General features: G+C 51.3%; 1 protein-coding gene across 2 annotated transcripts; it reads right to left on the bottom strand.

The window, feature by feature from the left end:
- Positions 1 to 1,714: 1,714 nt before the first annotated feature.
- Positions 1,715 to 10,336, bottom strand: H1-8 (H1.8 linker histone). Of its 2 annotated transcripts, XM_077993655.1 has the most exons (6): positions 10,131 to 10,336; positions 9,693 to 9,699; positions 5,807 to 6,066; positions 3,833 to 4,166; positions 2,376 to 2,440; positions 1,715 to 2,078 (listed from the first exon to the last, which is right to left on the bottom strand). In XM_077993655.1, the coding sequence occupies exons 1-6, from the start codon at positions 10,239 to 10,241 to the stop codon at positions 1,839 to 1,841; spliced, it is 1,017 nt and encodes a 338-aa protein (XP_077849781.1). In that variant the 5' UTR covers positions 10,242 to 10,336; the 3' UTR covers positions 1,715 to 1,838. The 2 variants fall into 2 exon arrangements, with proteins under 2 accessions (XP_077849781.1, XP_014985653.3); XM_015130167.3 differs by lacking the exon at positions 9,693 to 9,699 and having other exon boundaries at positions 10,154 to 10,336.
- Positions 10,337 to 16,837: the final 6,501 nt, after the last annotated feature.

Raw genomic sequence — 16,837 nt, forward strand, 5'->3', positions numbered from 1 at the left:
TCCTGTGCAGTTTGTTTTTGACTCCCTTTTGTCCACCCCTTCCTTCTCTCTGTCCTCCGTGGCTAGGCTGCCACCTCTCATCAGGACCATATCTTGGCAGCCTCCTGGCACGTGCCGAGTCCTCACCTCAGGAAATGGTCACCCAGCAGTCACCTAGCTGTCTAGAACCCAAACTGCAGACTCATCAGTGACCCTTCCTACATCGAATCCATCAGCAGAACCCGTTCACACCATCTTCAACAGCGATCCAGAATCTGCCACTTCTAACCCTCCTCTGCGAGCATGTCCTGGCTGGCCACCCCTTCATCTGGGTTGTAGCAGGGGCCTCCTTGAAGGCCTGTCTGCCTGCTCACATCCCTGCAGAGACTGTTGCTTGCCATCCTCTAATGGTTGCCTATAACAATTAAAGCCCACGGTGCTTGCCCTTGGCTTACAAGACCCTACGTGATCCAGCCGTCATCTACCCTGCAGCCCTTGTTCCGGTGAAAGGAGGGGGATCTGTTTAGAAAGATCTATTGCTGCAGGACACACCACCCCAGTACCTAGTGGCTTAAAATAACAGCAGTCACTTATTTTGCCCACGAATCTGCAATCAGGGCAGGGCTTGGCAGGAAAAGCTTGTCCCTGTTCCACCAGGTTTCTGCTGGGGCAGCTCAGTTAGGGCTGGAAGACGCAGTTCCAACACACTGCATTCAGATGGTGGCACGTGGTACCAGCTGGTCAGAGAGTTCAGTGAGGGCTGAAAATTGGAGTCCTCAGTTCCTCTCCACAAGCTGCTTGGGCTTTCCCATAGAATGGTGGCCAAGTTCGAAGAGTGAGTATCACAAAACAAAAAGTGTCCCCAAACACAAGAAGTAGAAACTGCCTTAAGGTGGGACCCAGAAATTGTCACAGCATCATTCTCACTGAATTCTACTGGTCAAGCATAGAGCCTGGAGTCAAGGGGCAGGGACACAGAGCCTGTCTCTCCGTGTGAGGAGTGCCACGGATGTTTTTAAAGCACCTTGGACCTTGTCGGAGAGACCCCTGTTCTTCTCTTTATTGGGCTCTAGCCACAGACTCTCCTGCAGCTCCCAGCCTGAGGAGCATGTTCTCACCCCAGGGCCTTTGCATTCACTCTTCATTCTGCTGAAATGGTACCCCCTCCAGACACAGGTCCTTGCTCAGACAGCCCCTCCAATGCTGTCTAAACTAGCAGCCAGCCCTACCCACCCTGCTGGATGCCCAGCCCTACCTCTTCAGAGCACAGGCGCTGGCTGGGGAGTAGGACACCTGTTGGCTGTCGCAGCACCTGGCCCAGGAGCACTCGGGAACCAGTGGCTGAAAGGTCTCCCTCTCTTCTCAGCTACTCTAATCCTTCCTTTCTACCGCCAGAGGGTTCTTTCTAAACAGATCCCCTCCTCTCATCCCACCCCTCAGATGGCACCCTCTGCCTCATCTGCCTGACAACAGCTACCCATCCTTTAGGATCAAAAGCCACCTCCTCCTGGCAGCCTGATCTCAGGGCCGGGTTACTCTCCCTCCACCAGCCCCTTTGCATCCTGATATCTGATATCTATGCCACAGCCCCATACAGCACACAGTCTGTATTCCTGAGGCAGAACCTCCTATCAGAGCCCCAGCATTGACCAGGTAAACAGCAGGTGCTCAGCGGATGTTCATGAAGGACCGAATGGCCAAATCCTTGAACCTCAGCCTCTACCCACACCAGTTGTGAGGAAAAAGAAACAAAAGTCTTTATTGATAAATAGCTTACAATGAAATAAATAGAGCAGTGGTTTGTTGAAGAATAAAAACTAGGGCAGAGGCTCGGTTTCTCTCCACCCCTGCCTTTAGCCCTAAGCTTCAGCCCTCTGGCTGGACACTTTGGATGATGAGGCCTTGATGGGCAGCCCAGCCTTTCTCGGGCCCTTGGGGGCCTCTGTCTTCCTGGACAAGTGTGCAGGTACCACCTTGGACCCACTGCCCTTAGCAGGAGCAACAGCCTTGGTGTTTGGCCCCTGCCCAGCTTTAGGGGCCTTGGCCTTGGCCTTGGCCACCACCTTCTTTTTGGTCGGGGAAGCAGCACCATTCTTGACCTATACAAAAGCAAACCGGGAGCAAAGAGACAGCTGGGAAGGGCTGAAATCCGAGCTCGGTGGCTCTGGGTACACAACATCGCCCTTCTAAGCCTTAGTCTCTTGTCTGTAAGACGGGGATGGCAACACCCCAGGGTGCCGGGGGAGCAGAGAGAAGAAGATGGTAGACTGTGCTTTGTAGGAAAAGAAATTGAACCTGATCCCTGGCTGACCTTTCCAGAGGCTGAGTGTGGGATGCCCAAGCTCTGGCCTGTTCAGGGCAGGCAGCCAGGCTGGGAAAGTCATGCAGGTGCCTACCTTGCTGGCCGTGGGTTTTGAACTCTTACTCCCAGTGGTGGTTTTCCTGCAGGCCTCAGCATCTCCTGGAATGTGATGGAGGAGGTTTTGTAGGGGAAGAAGGTGGCACTGCTGGTGGGGCAGGAAGTTTCAGGGACTCTGGAACCCCCATCCCTCCTGGGTCCTAGGTCTTCACTCAGCTATGTGACATGGGGCAAATCATTTAGCCACTCTGAGCCTCAGTGACTAGTTTGAAGACTGGGAATAACAGCATGTCCCTCACAGAGTGGCTGGAAGGTTAACCGAAGCACTTGCTCTATGCAAAGCACTAGTGCTCCAAGCCCACCGAAGCCAAAGTCTAACGGGCCTGTCAGCTCGAGCCTTTAATTTGTCTTCCGCCTGGCAGCCAGAATACTTTTTCTTTCTTTTAAGACAGGGTCTCACTCTGTCACTGTGCTGGAGTGTGGTGGTGCGATCTCAGCTTACTGCAGCCTTGACCTCCCAGGCTCAAGCGATCCTTCTGCCTCAGCCTCCCAAGTCGCTAGGGCAACAGGTGTGCAACAACATGCTGGCTAATATTTTTATTTTTTGCAGAGATGGGATCCCACTATCTTGCCCAGATTGGCTGTAATTCCTGGGGTCAGCACTCACCTGTGTGACAGAGCAAGAGCCTGTCTCTAAAAGAGAGAAAGGAAAAAAAAGAGTAACTCTAGCCCTAGCTGCTTCCTGTCAGAATCCTTCCACAGCTCCACATCATCCTCCAGATAAAACCCTGATTCCAGCTGCCCTTCACACCTTCTCCTTGCCAACACTGCAGGTAGACTGAAATATATACAGTTCCTCAAAAACTCCACCTCCTTGTGTTTTGTTTTGAGAGCGAGTCTCACTCTGTCACCCACGCTGGAGTGCAGTGGTGCGATCTCAGCTCATTGTAACATCCACCTCCTGGGTTTAAGTATTTTCCTGCCTCAGCCACCCAAGAAGCTGGGATTATAGGTGTACACCACCATGCCCAGCTAATTTCTGTATTTTTAGCAGAGACAGGGGTTCACCATGTTGACCAGGTTGGTCTCAAACTCCTGACCTCAAGTGATCCGCCCACCTCGGCCTCCCAAAGTGTTGGGCTTAAAGGCACAAGCCACCATGCCTGGCCTAAAAATTCCACCTTCTTTATGCCTCCAGGCCTTTGCAAAGGCCCTTCCCCTGCTTGAGACACCTTCCTCCAGGAAGCCTTCCCTGACCCCTGCCTCAAGAATGAGTCACGCTCCTGGTTTCTGCTTCCCCCTTCATAACCCTTGAAATGTCTGCCTCCTTCCCCCAACTAGCGACCATGAGTTCCGTCTCTCCAGGTCAAGCCCAGCACTCAGGGCACATGCACTAGATAAGGAAACCCCTCTCCAGAGCTGGCTCCCCGAACCTACTCCAGTGGCTGTCAAGACCCCCATTCCCACACCGCCCCCTAAAAGTCACACAGCTACCTTGGCTGCTCCTGCTGCCTTTGGCCTTTGCCTTCCTGCTGAGCCCGCTGGCACTGGAAGGTTCCTGTATGGCCTTGTCTGGCTTGGGGGGCACCTTCCTAGCCTCGCCCGGCTGTGGCCTGGTGTCCTTGGCCGCGCCGCCTTGCTTGCGGGCCTTCTCTGTGGCTGCACCCGGCTTGGGAGGAGCCTTCTTCACCTTGTCGACGTTGGGAGGGTCCTCCTTGGCCTCGCTTGGTTTCTTGGGGCCCTTCCCCTTGGCCTCGCCCACTCTCCTGGGGGCCGTCGGGGGGGCCATCTTCCTGGGCTGGATTTTCCTCTTGTGCTTGGGAACTAACTGGAGGAGGACACAGGGTGGGCTGAAAGCAGAGCCTCAGGTGCCTCACGCCCCCCACCCTCCGTAAGACTCCGAATGGGAGGCCTCATTCCAAACAGGGGGGCTGCTCAGGCAGTGAGGGGCGGGGAGAAGTCACGAAGCCACTGTCCTTGGAGGCACTGTCTACTATGATTCTAGGATCTCATGATCTCTCAACCACCCACCCTGCCCCTGCCACTTTCCCACAGATTGTGCCTCTGGACTCCCCCTCCCTCCCCACCCTGAAGCTCTGTCCTGCCTCATGCCCCATGCCCCATACCCCCGCCACCTTGCCCCTTGACACTCAGCAGAACATGGACCGAGGTCAGATGGCTCTGGGCTCACAGCTTCATCTGCCCTCCTCCAGCCGTGTACCACAGCTACATCTTCTCTTCTTTACAGTGGGACCATCACCAAGGGTGTGAGCGGCAGGGGTAGGGGAGGGCTCCTGGCAAGCTGTTTCTTTCCTGTCCCCCAACCTTCAGGGCTCCCCATCACCAAGACTAGAAACCATCTTCACCCCTCAATTGCCAGCACACCGCATCAGACACCCGACACCCCTCTGGCTCTTCTCCCTGCCCAGCCGCCTGGTCCTGCTGTGACGCGAGTCCAGGCTCTGACCCACGCCCAGGAGTTCTACTAGGGTGAGACTTTCTGTGATCTGTCACCAGGTAACCACAGGGACCGGCTTGGGGTAGGCTGAGAATGTTCCCCAGTGTTCCATGGCAACTGTCACGGCAGCTGCTACATGCAGGAAGTTGGGCAAGATGCAGGGGGCCCAGCAGTGACAAGTCAGGCCCTGGGTCTGGTCCCTGAGGTATTCCTGGTGGCTGATGACAGTCCTGATGCTGGGGTGCAATTTCGTCCCAGACCTGCCTCAGCTCTGAGTGACCTGGCATGCATCCCCTCTTGGAGCCTCTTTTTTTTTTTTTTTTTTTTTTGAGACAGAGTCTCGCTCTGTCGCCCGGGCTGGAGTGCAGTGGCCGGATCTCAGCTCACTGCAAGCTCCGCATCCCGGGTTCACGCCATTCTCCTGCCTCAGCCTCCCGAGTAGCTGGGACTACAGGCGCCCGCCACCGCGCCCGGCTAATTTTTTGTATTTTTTAGTAGAGACGGGGTTTCACCATGTTAACCAGGATGGTCTCGATCTCCTGACCTCGTGATCCGCCCGTCTCGGCCTCCCAAAGTGCTGGGATTACAGGCTTGAGCCACCGCGCCCGGCCTGGAGCCTCTTCATGAAGATGAAACTCTCCCCTTTGAAATGCAGGACATGGCTGCTCAGGGAGGTGCCAGCAGGGGGAAAACCCTTTGCTGTGGTGTGGAATTCCAGGAAGGGACTACGTGCCCAGGACCCAGAAGTTAGCACAGCTGGCACAGTCCCTGGGATCCCAAACATGCAACAGTTCACCTGTCCTGGACACCAATAGGGGGACTCTTGCAGTGGGAGCTCAGAGGGGGCACACTACCTGCCTTCCTGGAGGAGAGGGCATCTCGGCTGCGACTACAGGAGGAACAAGTAAGGGGACCGGAGGGGAAAGGCCTTCCAGGAGAGGCCGCAGTGCTAACAGAGGCCAGGACCCTTGCTCCAACCCTGGGCTATGTCTTCCCTGAGGGGCGCTTACTTTGAAGCTGCCAGTGGCCCCCCTGGCTTTGGAGTTGAGGGGCCTAGTGAGAAGGCCACGGCGCATGCCAGTGGCCAGCGCCTGCTTCAGCAGGTACTTGAAGCGCAGGACGTCCACTGTTGGGTACTTGTGCAAGATGTAGAGCTTGATAGCCGCCACCGACGTGCCCCGGCGCTGCTCCCCTGCCTGCAGCGCCTCCAGCACCATGCGCAGCACTGGGGGGTGGCGGCGTCCCACTGGGAAGCTGCTGTGGCTCGGGCCTGAGGAGAGATGGCAGGCCATCACCCAGGGCCCAGTCACAACTCATTGGCAGGCATCAGCTGGCCCGTGGGGGGTGGGTGAGGGCCCAGCAAGGGTCAGATGCTCCCCTCTCCCCAAGACACTGACCGCTGGCATGGAAGCTCCCAGACAGTCTCTCCTCAAGGCTTATTAAGTCTCTCTTTTTTTCTTTGAGACACAGTCTCACTCTGTCCCCCGGCTGGAGTGCAATGGCGTGATCTCAGCTCATTGCAACCTACACGTCCTGGGTCCAAGCAATTCTCCTGCCTCAGCCTCCCAAGTAGCTGGGATTACAGGTGCATGCCACCATACCTGGCTGATTTTTGTATTTTTAGTAAAGACGAGGTTTCACCATATTGTCCAGGCTGGTCTTGAACTCCTGACCTCATTATCCACCCGCCTCAGCCTCCCAAAGTGTTGGGATTACAGGCGTGAGCCACTGTGCCCAGCCAAGTCTCTCTTTTTAAAGAACTGAGTATTCCTTTAGAAAAACAAATCTAAATTGAGTGAATTTTCTAGATGTAACTATGGGTTTACAGGACCTCCAGGGGCTATGTGCACATTCTCAGAGGCACCCAGACTGAGAGACTCTCCAGGGCGCACAGCCTGGTTTCTTCCACAAATAAGAGGGAAAGAAAAAGTGGGAGAGGCACCCTATAGACTAAAGATCCTTAGGAAACCTCTCAACCAAATTCTCATTCCCAGAGCAGGATTTGAACAATCCAACTGGAAAAAGAAAGGCAACAGATAAATGTGAGCACTGGAAGGAAATACTGGATATTAGGGATAATATTGTTTGAGGTATGCTAATGGAATTACAATTGCTTTTTAAAAGGTTCTTATCTGTTAAAGGTAAATATTATAAAATATATTTACAGGTGAAATGATAAATAAATCCAGCATTTGCTTTGAAATAACCCAGCAGATGAAACAAGAGCGTCCGCAAGCTGATGACTGTTGGAGCTGGGTGATGGGCACAGTGGAAGGGAGTTACAGACCATTTGGTATAGTCTACTTTTGTATCCATTTGAAAGTTTTTTGTTTTGTTTTGTTTTACTGAGACAGGGTCTCAATCTGTCACGCAGGCTGGAGTGCAGTGCCACAATCATGGCTCGCTGCAGCATTGACCTCCCCAGCTCAAGTGATCCTCTCGCCTCAGCCTCCGAAGCAGCTGGGACCACAGGCACGCCCCACCACGCCCAGCTAATTTTTGTATTAATATTATTATTATTTGACACAGGGGTCTGACTGCATTGCTCAGGTTAGTCTCAAACTCCTGTTCAAGCTATCTTCCCACCTCAGTCTCCCAAAGTGCTGGGGTTACAAGTGTGAGCCACCATTCTTGGCCCTGAAAGTTTGCATAATAAAAAGTTACCAAAAAATTCCACTCTTAGGTATATACCTGAGGGAAATGAAAACACACGTCCACACAAAAACGTATACATGAATGTTCATAGCAGCGTTCTTCGTGTCAGCCCAAAGATGGAAACAGCCCAAACATCCATGATGAATGATCAACAGATGAATGAACAAAATGTGGTCTCTACCCATCCCGTGGAATATTATCCATTCATACAAAGGAGTGAAGCCCTGGCTACGACATGCAGGAGCCCTAAAAACATGCTAAGTGAAAAAAAGCCAGTCAGAAAAAGCCACATACTGTCTGATTCCATTTATATGAAATGTCCAGAATAAGCAAGTCCATAGATGCAGAAGGCAGATTGGTGGTTGCCAGGCTGGGGAGTGGGGGCGGAGAGTGACTGCTAATGGGTACTGGTTTTCTTGAAGTGATTAAAATATTCTAAAATTGATTATAGAGATGGATACACAACTCTGAGTATACCAAAAGCCATTGTACACTTTAAAGGGTGAATTGTATTGTATGGGAATTATTTCTCAATAAGGCGTTATAAAAAAGTTGCAAATGAAGTAGGATCAAGGGTGGGGGGAAGCATGAGAAGTTGTCAGTCACCATGAAATGCATAAAAGGGATTAAAATGTGAAACCGGATTTAAATGTGGTAACTGGAAATGTTGACTTCTGATCAATCTGCAGAATGTAAAGACTTAAATTCTGGGCAATATCGTGAGACCTCGACTCTACAAAAGTCTTTAAAAATGAGCAGAGTGTGGTGGTGTGTGCCTGTAGGCCTAGCTACTCAGGAGGCTGAAGTGGGAAGATTGCTTGAGCCTGGCAAGTGGAGACTGCAGTGAGCTGAGATCACACCACTGCACTCCAGCCTGGGTGACAAAGAAAGATCCTGTCTCCAAAAAAAAAAAAAAAAAAAAAGACTTAAAAAGTCTATTGGCTACATTAAAAATGTTTTTCAATAGAAAAAAACAACAAAAAACAAACAAACAAAAAAAACACCTGAAACTCTAGATCTAGAGCAAAATTATAAAGAGACCTAATCCAATTCAACCCCTGCTGGTTCCTGGCCATGACGAGCCCAGTGTGGGAATATTCATCTGGAGGCCAAAACCGTTGAGTTGGTGTAGTCCTGGGTCACTCCCAGGTTCTCAGGAGTTTCATTCTGCCCTCTAGGCCTCAGTCTTCCCATCTGTACAGTGGGGATGGGGGCCTCTGAGGAGGTCTGAGCCCTCCCAGCTGCAGTGCTACAGGGCTTCCCAAGGGTCTTCACTTGGCCTGACCTCAGGAGCAGCTCCAACCCCTCCTCTGCTTCCCCCAGACCATGTCTGTCCCAGAGAGCCACCCCCCAAGAGTCCTCCCTCAGGCCTGTCCCCTCTCACCCCAGCCCCTCATTCGGCAGCTGTTCCATGCCTGCCGTGTACCAGGATGTCCAGAACAGAGCTCAGGCCCCCAAACCTGCCCTTCATCACTCTTCCAGGAATGCCCCACACCCCCACTGCCCATACCTACCCAACATCCAAGCAAGAACTGGGGGCATTCTGGGCCCTCTCCTCCCCACCATACTCACTTGAGGCCTCTCCATAGGTTTTTCTCTCCATATTCTGGCCTCTCCTCTCCAACTACCCAGCCCCAGCCTCCTCCCCACTGCCTCTTCCCCACCCCATGCATTCTCCTCGCTGCATCTCACACCCCTCACCTCCCTGCCTGAAACCGTCCATGGTTCCCGTTCAATATAAGAGCTGACCTAACCGAAGACCGCCTTGGAGGCCCTGTGTGATGGGCCCCTCCTCCCACTGCTCCCCCAGCACTGCCCCAGCATTTCCCTCCTTCCCAGAAGGAAGATGCAGCTTCCGAGACAAGCTGCTGGTGCGCTGGCCTCTGGGCCTTAGCCCATGCCGTTTCCTTTGCCTGGGATGTCTTTCTCCTCCTGGCCATGCAGGCTACTCTCACCCATCCTTCAAGGCTAAAAATCCACCTTGGTTTGGATACCTCTGACTTCTGACTTCCCAGTTAACTCTGCCCTTGTTCTTCGTGGCACCGGGACCCCCTCCCTATCTTCCTCGGTGTCTTGGCAAATAGAACACTTCCCCTGGCTGAGGCACACCCATCCTTCAGGGTCATCTCTTCTGGGAAGCCTTCCCTGACGTCCCAGAGTGGGTTAGGGGACTCCTCTGGGCTCCCCCAGCTCTGGATGACCGCCACTGAAGCACACACCACATTAGCAAACAGCACCTACCCACGGGCTGGGCTTCCCCATCAGACTGGGAGGTCCTCGAGGGAGTGAACTGGGCCTGGTTTGCCTCGGTGGACCCTCATGTCCAGATAAGCCCTGAGGTGTTTCTTGGTTGAAAATTGGAAGGCCTAACTCTGCATAAAATGTTCCTGCCCCAGTCCCTCCAACTAGCTGCCCACAGCTGCAGTCCGGCTATGGGCTACGGTCTCCAGCACGAAATGGGCTCCAGCTGGGAGGCCCTGTGGCTCTTCCCTGAGCTTGGCCGGCCCCAGCCCCCAGCCCCTACCTGGCCTTGCTACCTGTAGGTCAGCTCTTCAGCCAAAAGGCAGTTGAGCTCAGCAGCTGGGTGCTGGGTGGGTGCTGGGGCCAGGCTGGGAAAGGACGAGGAGTGGGGGTGGAGCGTCAAGGGTAACCCAGGGAGTGGGCTCGCCGGGATGAGGCAGGGGTTGCCTCCTCTTGCTCACCCGGCTTTTCAGATTCAGTAGACTTGGATGATCCTGCTGTGGAAGTTGAGGAGGGTGAGATGTCGCTGGTGACACTCCCAGGAGCCATGAGACCTACAGGTGCAGCTGGCAGACCCCTCACCCGGGTGTGAGGCTGCCGGGCCTGCCCGCTAGGCTTATATACCAGCAGCCCACCCCCCCCCCCCACCCCCCACCACTCCAATCAGCTGTGATTGGGCTGGGAGCACTCCAAGCTGCTGACTGGGGCTGTAGGTGTGGGATGGGGCACAGCAGCCTGCCTTCTGTAGGGAGCCCCAGCTGGACTACTCACTCCTGTGTAAGGTTGGGGGCGTCGCTTGACTTCTCTGGGTCTCAGTCCCCATGGTGCAATGATGGGAGCTGAGATGCTTGATCTCTCCTGTGCCCTCTGCCCACCGGGGGCTGGAGATGCTGATGAGGAATTGGGGTCACCTGTGTTGTCAGGACGGCCGCTGAGGCGGCCCTCTAATCTTACCAGGTGGGCAATGGGCTGCCCCACGCCACTGCTGGCCTCAGTTTCTCAAAAAGTAGCAGTTGGAGGCAGCCCAACTGCTACTTTTGCCCAGAGCACATCCCCCTAGATCAGAGTAGCCCCTTCTGAGGCCAGCCAGGCTCTCTGGGCCTGTGCCCGCCTTTGGTTTTGTTTTTAAAGAAATAATATGGGAGGATGCTTAGCAAAAATCTTCATAGATAAGGACAACATCCACTGGGACAATGGACAAAGAATGTAAACAAGCAATTCACCAGCCTAAAGGCTGAGGAACAGGAACAGGAAAATGGACACTCAACCTCCTTGGCATTTGAGAAAATTCAAATTGAAACAATGGTGAAATACTACTTTTTCCCATCAAATTGACCAAAAAAAAAAAAAAAAAAAATCCAAGCGAATACCCAAGGCCTGGCTAAATCACACCCTTTCTGTAGAATATTCTCTAGCCATCTAAAATGACAAAGTACGCTGGTGCAGGGACTCACGCCTGTAATCCTAGCACTTTAGGAGGCTGAGGTGGGCAGATCACCTGAGGTCAGGAGTTTGAGACCAGCCTGGCCAACATGGTGAAACTTCATCTCTACTAAAAATACAAAATTAGCTGGGCGTGGTGGCGGGCACCTGTAGTCCCAGCTACTTGGGAGGCTGAGGCAGGAGAATCACTTGAACCTGGGAGCTGGAGACTTCAATGAGCCAGGATTGAGCCATTGCACTCCAGCCTAGGCAACAAGAGCAAAACTGTGTCTCAAAAATAAATAAATAAAAATAAAATAAAATGACAAGGTGGATTAAAACAAGGATGCGGGGCCAGGTGTGGTGGCTCATACCTGTAATCCCAGCACTTCGGGAGGCTGAGGCAGGAGAATCGCTTGAGCCCAGGAGTTCAAGACAAGCCTAGGCAAAAAAGTGAAATCCTGTCTCTACCAAAAAATACAAAAATTAGCTGGGCATGGTGGTGTGCACCTGTAGTCCCAGCTACCTGGGAGGCTGAGGCAGGAGGATTGCTTGAGCCTGGGAGGTCAAGGCTGCAGGGAACTGTGATCACACCCCTGCACTCCAGCCTGGGCTACAGGGTAACACCCTGTCAAAAAAAAAAAAAAAAAGGGAAAAGAAAAGAAAACAAACAAGGATGAGGCTGTATTTCACACTCAGCAAAATGGCAAAGATGTAAGTGTCTATCAATACTGAGTGACCAGGATTCAAAGAAAGTATGGCTGCTGGGGGTGGGGAGTGAGTTGGTAGCTGCCTTAGAAAACAATTCAGCAATGTTTGATACAACTAAGGAGGGACTCACTCCACAACCCACCCATTCCACTCTAGGTGTAGATCTGAGACAAATGTATACACTTACATGCAAAGATGTTCATTTCAATCTTAGCAGAAATTCAGAACAACATAAATGCCCATCAGGTGGAGAGTAGACAAGTAAACTGGCCTTTTCTCACAGTGGAATAGCGTGCAGTAGTGAAAAGGAGTGAACCAGAATGTATCGGAGAGTATGCCCCAGCTACTGAGAAGACAAAACTTGCGTGTGTGTGTGTGTGTGTGTGTGTGTGTGAAGGCACAATAGTTCTTTTTAATTTTTTTAAACTTTTTTGTTTTTGTTATCTTGCCAGTCACAAGCAGTAGAAAAATGTTCTGAATGGATTCATACCGAGGTAATAGTGAAGTGGTTACCTCTGAGGAAAGGATGGGTTTTAAACAGATGTGCATTCTTCTCTAGGTAGTCTCTTTATTGTGGAATTTTCCTAGAGGACTCTCCATCACCAGAGATCTGGACTCGGGGAGGCTGTGGCCATCAAAGTGTTCTAAAGTGAAATCAGATTTCACTCCCCTGTCTAGCACCCTGCATGGCTGCCCACTGCCCTTGGGTGAAAGTTCATGCTCTTCCGTCTGACTTAAAGAGCCTCCTCCCCACTCAAATCCCACAATTCACCCATACTGTGGCTCCTGGAATGGACCATGTGCTGATATCAGGACCCTTTTGTCTCCTCTGTGTGTGTTGAATTGATGCAGAATTGCCCCCAATTTTTCACTCCTGCCCATATCTATGCCCATTTGCAATGCAACTTTGCAACCCCTCTCACATTTCTTGTTTGTTTGTTTGTTTGTTTGTTTTTTGAGACAGGGTTTCACTCTGTCACCCAGGCTAGAGTGCAGTGGTGCAATCATAGCTCACTGCAGCCTTGACCTTCTGGGCTCAAGTAATCTCCCACCTCAGTCTTCCAAGTGGCTGGGACTCAGGCACTTGCCACTATGCCTGGCTAATTAAAATATATATATATATATATGTGTGTGTGTGTGTGTGTGTGTGTATGTACACACTAGAAATTATATATATATACTAGAAAAAATATATATGTATATATATACTAGAAATGGAATCTTGCTATGTTGTCCAGGCTGGTCTTGAACTCCTGGCCTCAAGTGACCTCCCACCTGGCCTCCCAAAGTGTAGGTATTACAGGCATGAGCCACTGCACCTGGCCCCTCCCACATTTCTTAAATCTGAGCGGATTCCTTACATCTTATGACTTGCTTTGACCAATGGCAGAAGTGATGGTATGCCAGTCCCATTGCCATGTGAACTAGCCCTAGCTAGCCTGCCAGATGCTGAGGCCCATGGCCGTCACCCCTGTTACCCGGCCATCTGAGGGTCAACCAGCGAGTCCCCAGCCAACCCTCCAGTTGACCACAGATGCTTGCATGAGCCCAGCCGAAATTGACCAAGCTTGGTTCAGATCAGCAGATCCGTCTGGCTCATCCAGAGTCATGAATGACATGCAGTTTGTTGTTTTAAGCCATGAAGGGTTGGGGTTGTTTGTCTTGCCGTATAAGCCAATTGATACACTTGGCCTAGAAGGCCCCTCTGTACGCACTGCCCCCTTTCTCTGGACTCTTTCCCATTCATCTTTTGGCCTCAGTGTAGATGCTGCATCTTCAGAAAAGCCTTCCCTGGCCCCTAGAAGGTTAGGGGCCCCTCCTCTGGGCTCTGCCAGGCCCCAGCCTTGCTCCTGGAGAGCCTCAAGCGCTCTGAATCGCAGCTCTGCCTTCTGTGTCTCCAGCCTTTGTGCTCTGGGGGAGGAGCGGGGCTGTATCTGTCTTGTTCCTGGTAGTATCCCTGGTGCCCAGGGCAGCACCTGGCACACAGTCGGTGCTCAGTACCCATTACTGTGATGCCTGGAGGTCCCAGTGCTGGAGGCCTGAAAACCATCTTCCGGGACTATGCTGGAGCAGGAGCCGAAGCAAAGAGGCAAATGGAAGTTGGCACAAATGGGGGCAGCAATTTTGATCACATTTATGGGACACTTCCAAGAACTGAGAAGTAGAGCAACACTCAGCGATAGAAACATTCCCACGAGCTTCATCCGAAACCCTGCTCCCGGCTGTGCCAGGATCGAGTTTCGCATTCGAAGGGAAGAAGCTCTAAAATGTGCTGCATATTCTAAAAATTCCTCTAGAGGATTGCCTTTTTACAGGGAAGTGGTAATTCTGAGCATCAGACGGGCCGCTTGGTGAGCTTCTGTGATTTTTTTATTGAGGCCTATATGAAATGTAACTTCTGCTGAGAACTAGTTATGAAACACTGAATGGGGTCGGCCTACATGTGAACTTTCCTACAGTTCTGAAGATCGCAGTTGTGAAGATCACAGTTCTGAACTTTTGGAAGCAGTTTTAGGGTGTCTGCTTTGTGTAACTCCAGCCCCTGTAACATCAGGACATTTGTGACTTTTCTTTCCTGACTTTGAGTCAGTAAATGCGTAAAGGGCGGGGTAGAATAACTGCCACATTCGACGTCCATATAAATATTTTATAGTCACTATTTTATTTATGCATGGAGAAGCTGAAGTTCAGAGAGGACCTGCACTTCCATCTTCCTGAGCTCCTGGGCTGCAGCCTGGAAGCCCTTTGTTTTAGTGAAGAAATAGGCCATAGGCCAGACATGGTGGCTCATGTCTGTAATCTCAGCACTTTGGGAGGTTGAGGCAGGCGGATTACTCGAGCTCAGGAGTTCGAGATCAGCCTGGGCAACATGGCAAAACCCTGTCTCTACTAAAAATACAAAAAATTAGCCGGGCGTGGCAGTGCACTCTTGTAATCCCAGCTATTCGGGAGGCTGAGGGAGGAGAATCGCTTGAACCCAGGAGGTGGAGGTTGTAGTGAGCTGACATCCCGGCACTGCACTCCAGCCTGGGCAATAGACTGTGTCTCAAAAAAGAAAAGAAAGAAAGGAAGAGAAGAAAAGCAAAGGAAGAAAGGAAGGAAGGAAGGAAGGAAGGAAGGAAGGAAGGAAGGAAGGAAAATAAATTGGCTATAACTCCAAAATCACAAGTGACTTAAACAAGAAACCATGAAACTCTTCCCTCCTGAAACTCTTGAAGTATAAGTTGGCCAGGGCTGTTAAGACAGCATGGGGGAACCATGGTGAGACACACCAGAGAACGCTGCCATTCTCTGTCCTCAGATTCTGTCTCGTGATCTAATATGGGTGCAGAAGCTCCAGTCATCATGACTACCTTCCAGCCAGCAGGAAGAAAAGACAAGAGGAAAAGGAGGGCACTTCCATTCTCCAAAATGCACAACCCAGAGACTACACACATCATTTCTGAGTACCCTACAGTGACTGGACCTTAATGTCCTGCCACCACAGTGCAAAAGAAGCTGAAAGATACTGTGTTGTGTTGAGCAACCAGGTGCCCAGCTAGAACCTAGTATGATATTATTAACAGAAGGAAAGGGAATGAATATCGGGGCAGTTAGCACTTGCTTCCCCGCTTTTGCGAGACCCCCCTCTCTGTGTTAATCTCCTTACATGTCCATTTCCTACCACACAAGGGGCTGCCTCCTTTGAACTTAGTTCATGTCTCTGGGAAGGGAATTCACATTTATTGAATGTCTACTGTGCACAGCACCCTTTATACAAATACTCTCATTAGACCCTGTAGACAATTCTACCCAGTGGGATAATTCTCTCCTGTATAGCTGAGGGGCCTGAGTCTTGGAGCAATTCAGGGACTTGCCCAAACCAAGTACAGTGGCTCATGCCTGTAGTCACAGCACTTTGAGAGGCCAAGGCAGGAAGATCCTTTGAGGTCGGAAGTTCAAGGCCAGCCAGGGCAACATAGGGAGACTCCATCTCTACAAAAAATAAAAAATAAGTTGGGTGTGGTGTTGTGTGCCTGTGGTCCCAGTTACTTGAGAGGCTGAGACAGGAGGATTGCTTGAGACTGGGAGGTCAAGGCTACAGTGAGCTATGATGGCACCACTGTACTCTAGTCTGGGTGACAAAGCGAGACCCCATTTCAAAAAAGAAAAAAAAGAAAGAAAGAAAGAAAGAGAAAGAGAGAAAGAAAGAGAAAGAAAGAAGAAAGAGGAAGGAGGAAGGAAGAAGGAAGGAAGGAAAGAAGAAGGAAAGAAAAAGAAAGAAAGGAAGGAAGGAAGAAAGAGAAAGAAAGAAATAAAAGAAAGAAAGAAAGAAAAGAAAGAAAAGAAAAGAGGACTTGCCCTGAAGCTACATAGTTGAGAGGGGCACCCACTGTCTCCTTAGGGGGCATGCACTGTCTCCTTAGGGGGCACCTCAGGCTTTCAGGGGGGCATGTCTCCCTTGGCGTGAGAGAGCTCTGTGGCCATCTGAGTCCCCAGTGCATTCTGGCATGGGGTCAGCTTGCTCAGGTTTGATTGAATGGAGCTGCCATTGTACCTAAGAGGCTGTACCTCTTAGGTATCATTACAATGATAGAGATAGTCACATTGTACCTAAGAGGCTGTACCTCTTAGGTTGTACCTCCCGCTGGCTGCCTGGAGATGAAGTGTGGACAAACTTACTGCAGCTTAGGGCAGCAGCTCCTTCTCTTTATGTATGCAAGTGCCACTAAGCAACTGTCAAGTCATTTGTAAATTAAGGAGGTGGAGGCTTTCCTGTCTATCAGGACAAACGAGAGAATGTTCTGGTGTTAGAGTAAAATTTTCCTCTGGACATGAGGTTGGGGCAAATGTACCATTTCTCAGAAAAAGTGGACTGGGCTGGGGGTTGGGGTGGGGAGCTGGGATGGGCTCCCTGCAAGTCAGGACAGCTAAGATGCCACTGTCCCACCCACTGCCACCCTGGCCCAACACAGCATCCAAAACAAAGGGTGCCAAAACCTTTGGGACCACCCATAGGAATCTTCTCCCTC

Source organism: Macaca mulatta, chromosome 2 (genome assembly GCF_049350105.2).
Source record: "Macaca mulatta isolate MMU2019108-1 chromosome 2, T2T-MMU8v2.0, whole genome shotgun sequence".
Lineage (NCBI taxonomy): Eukaryota > Metazoa > Chordata > Mammalia > Primates > Cercopithecidae > Macaca > Macaca mulatta.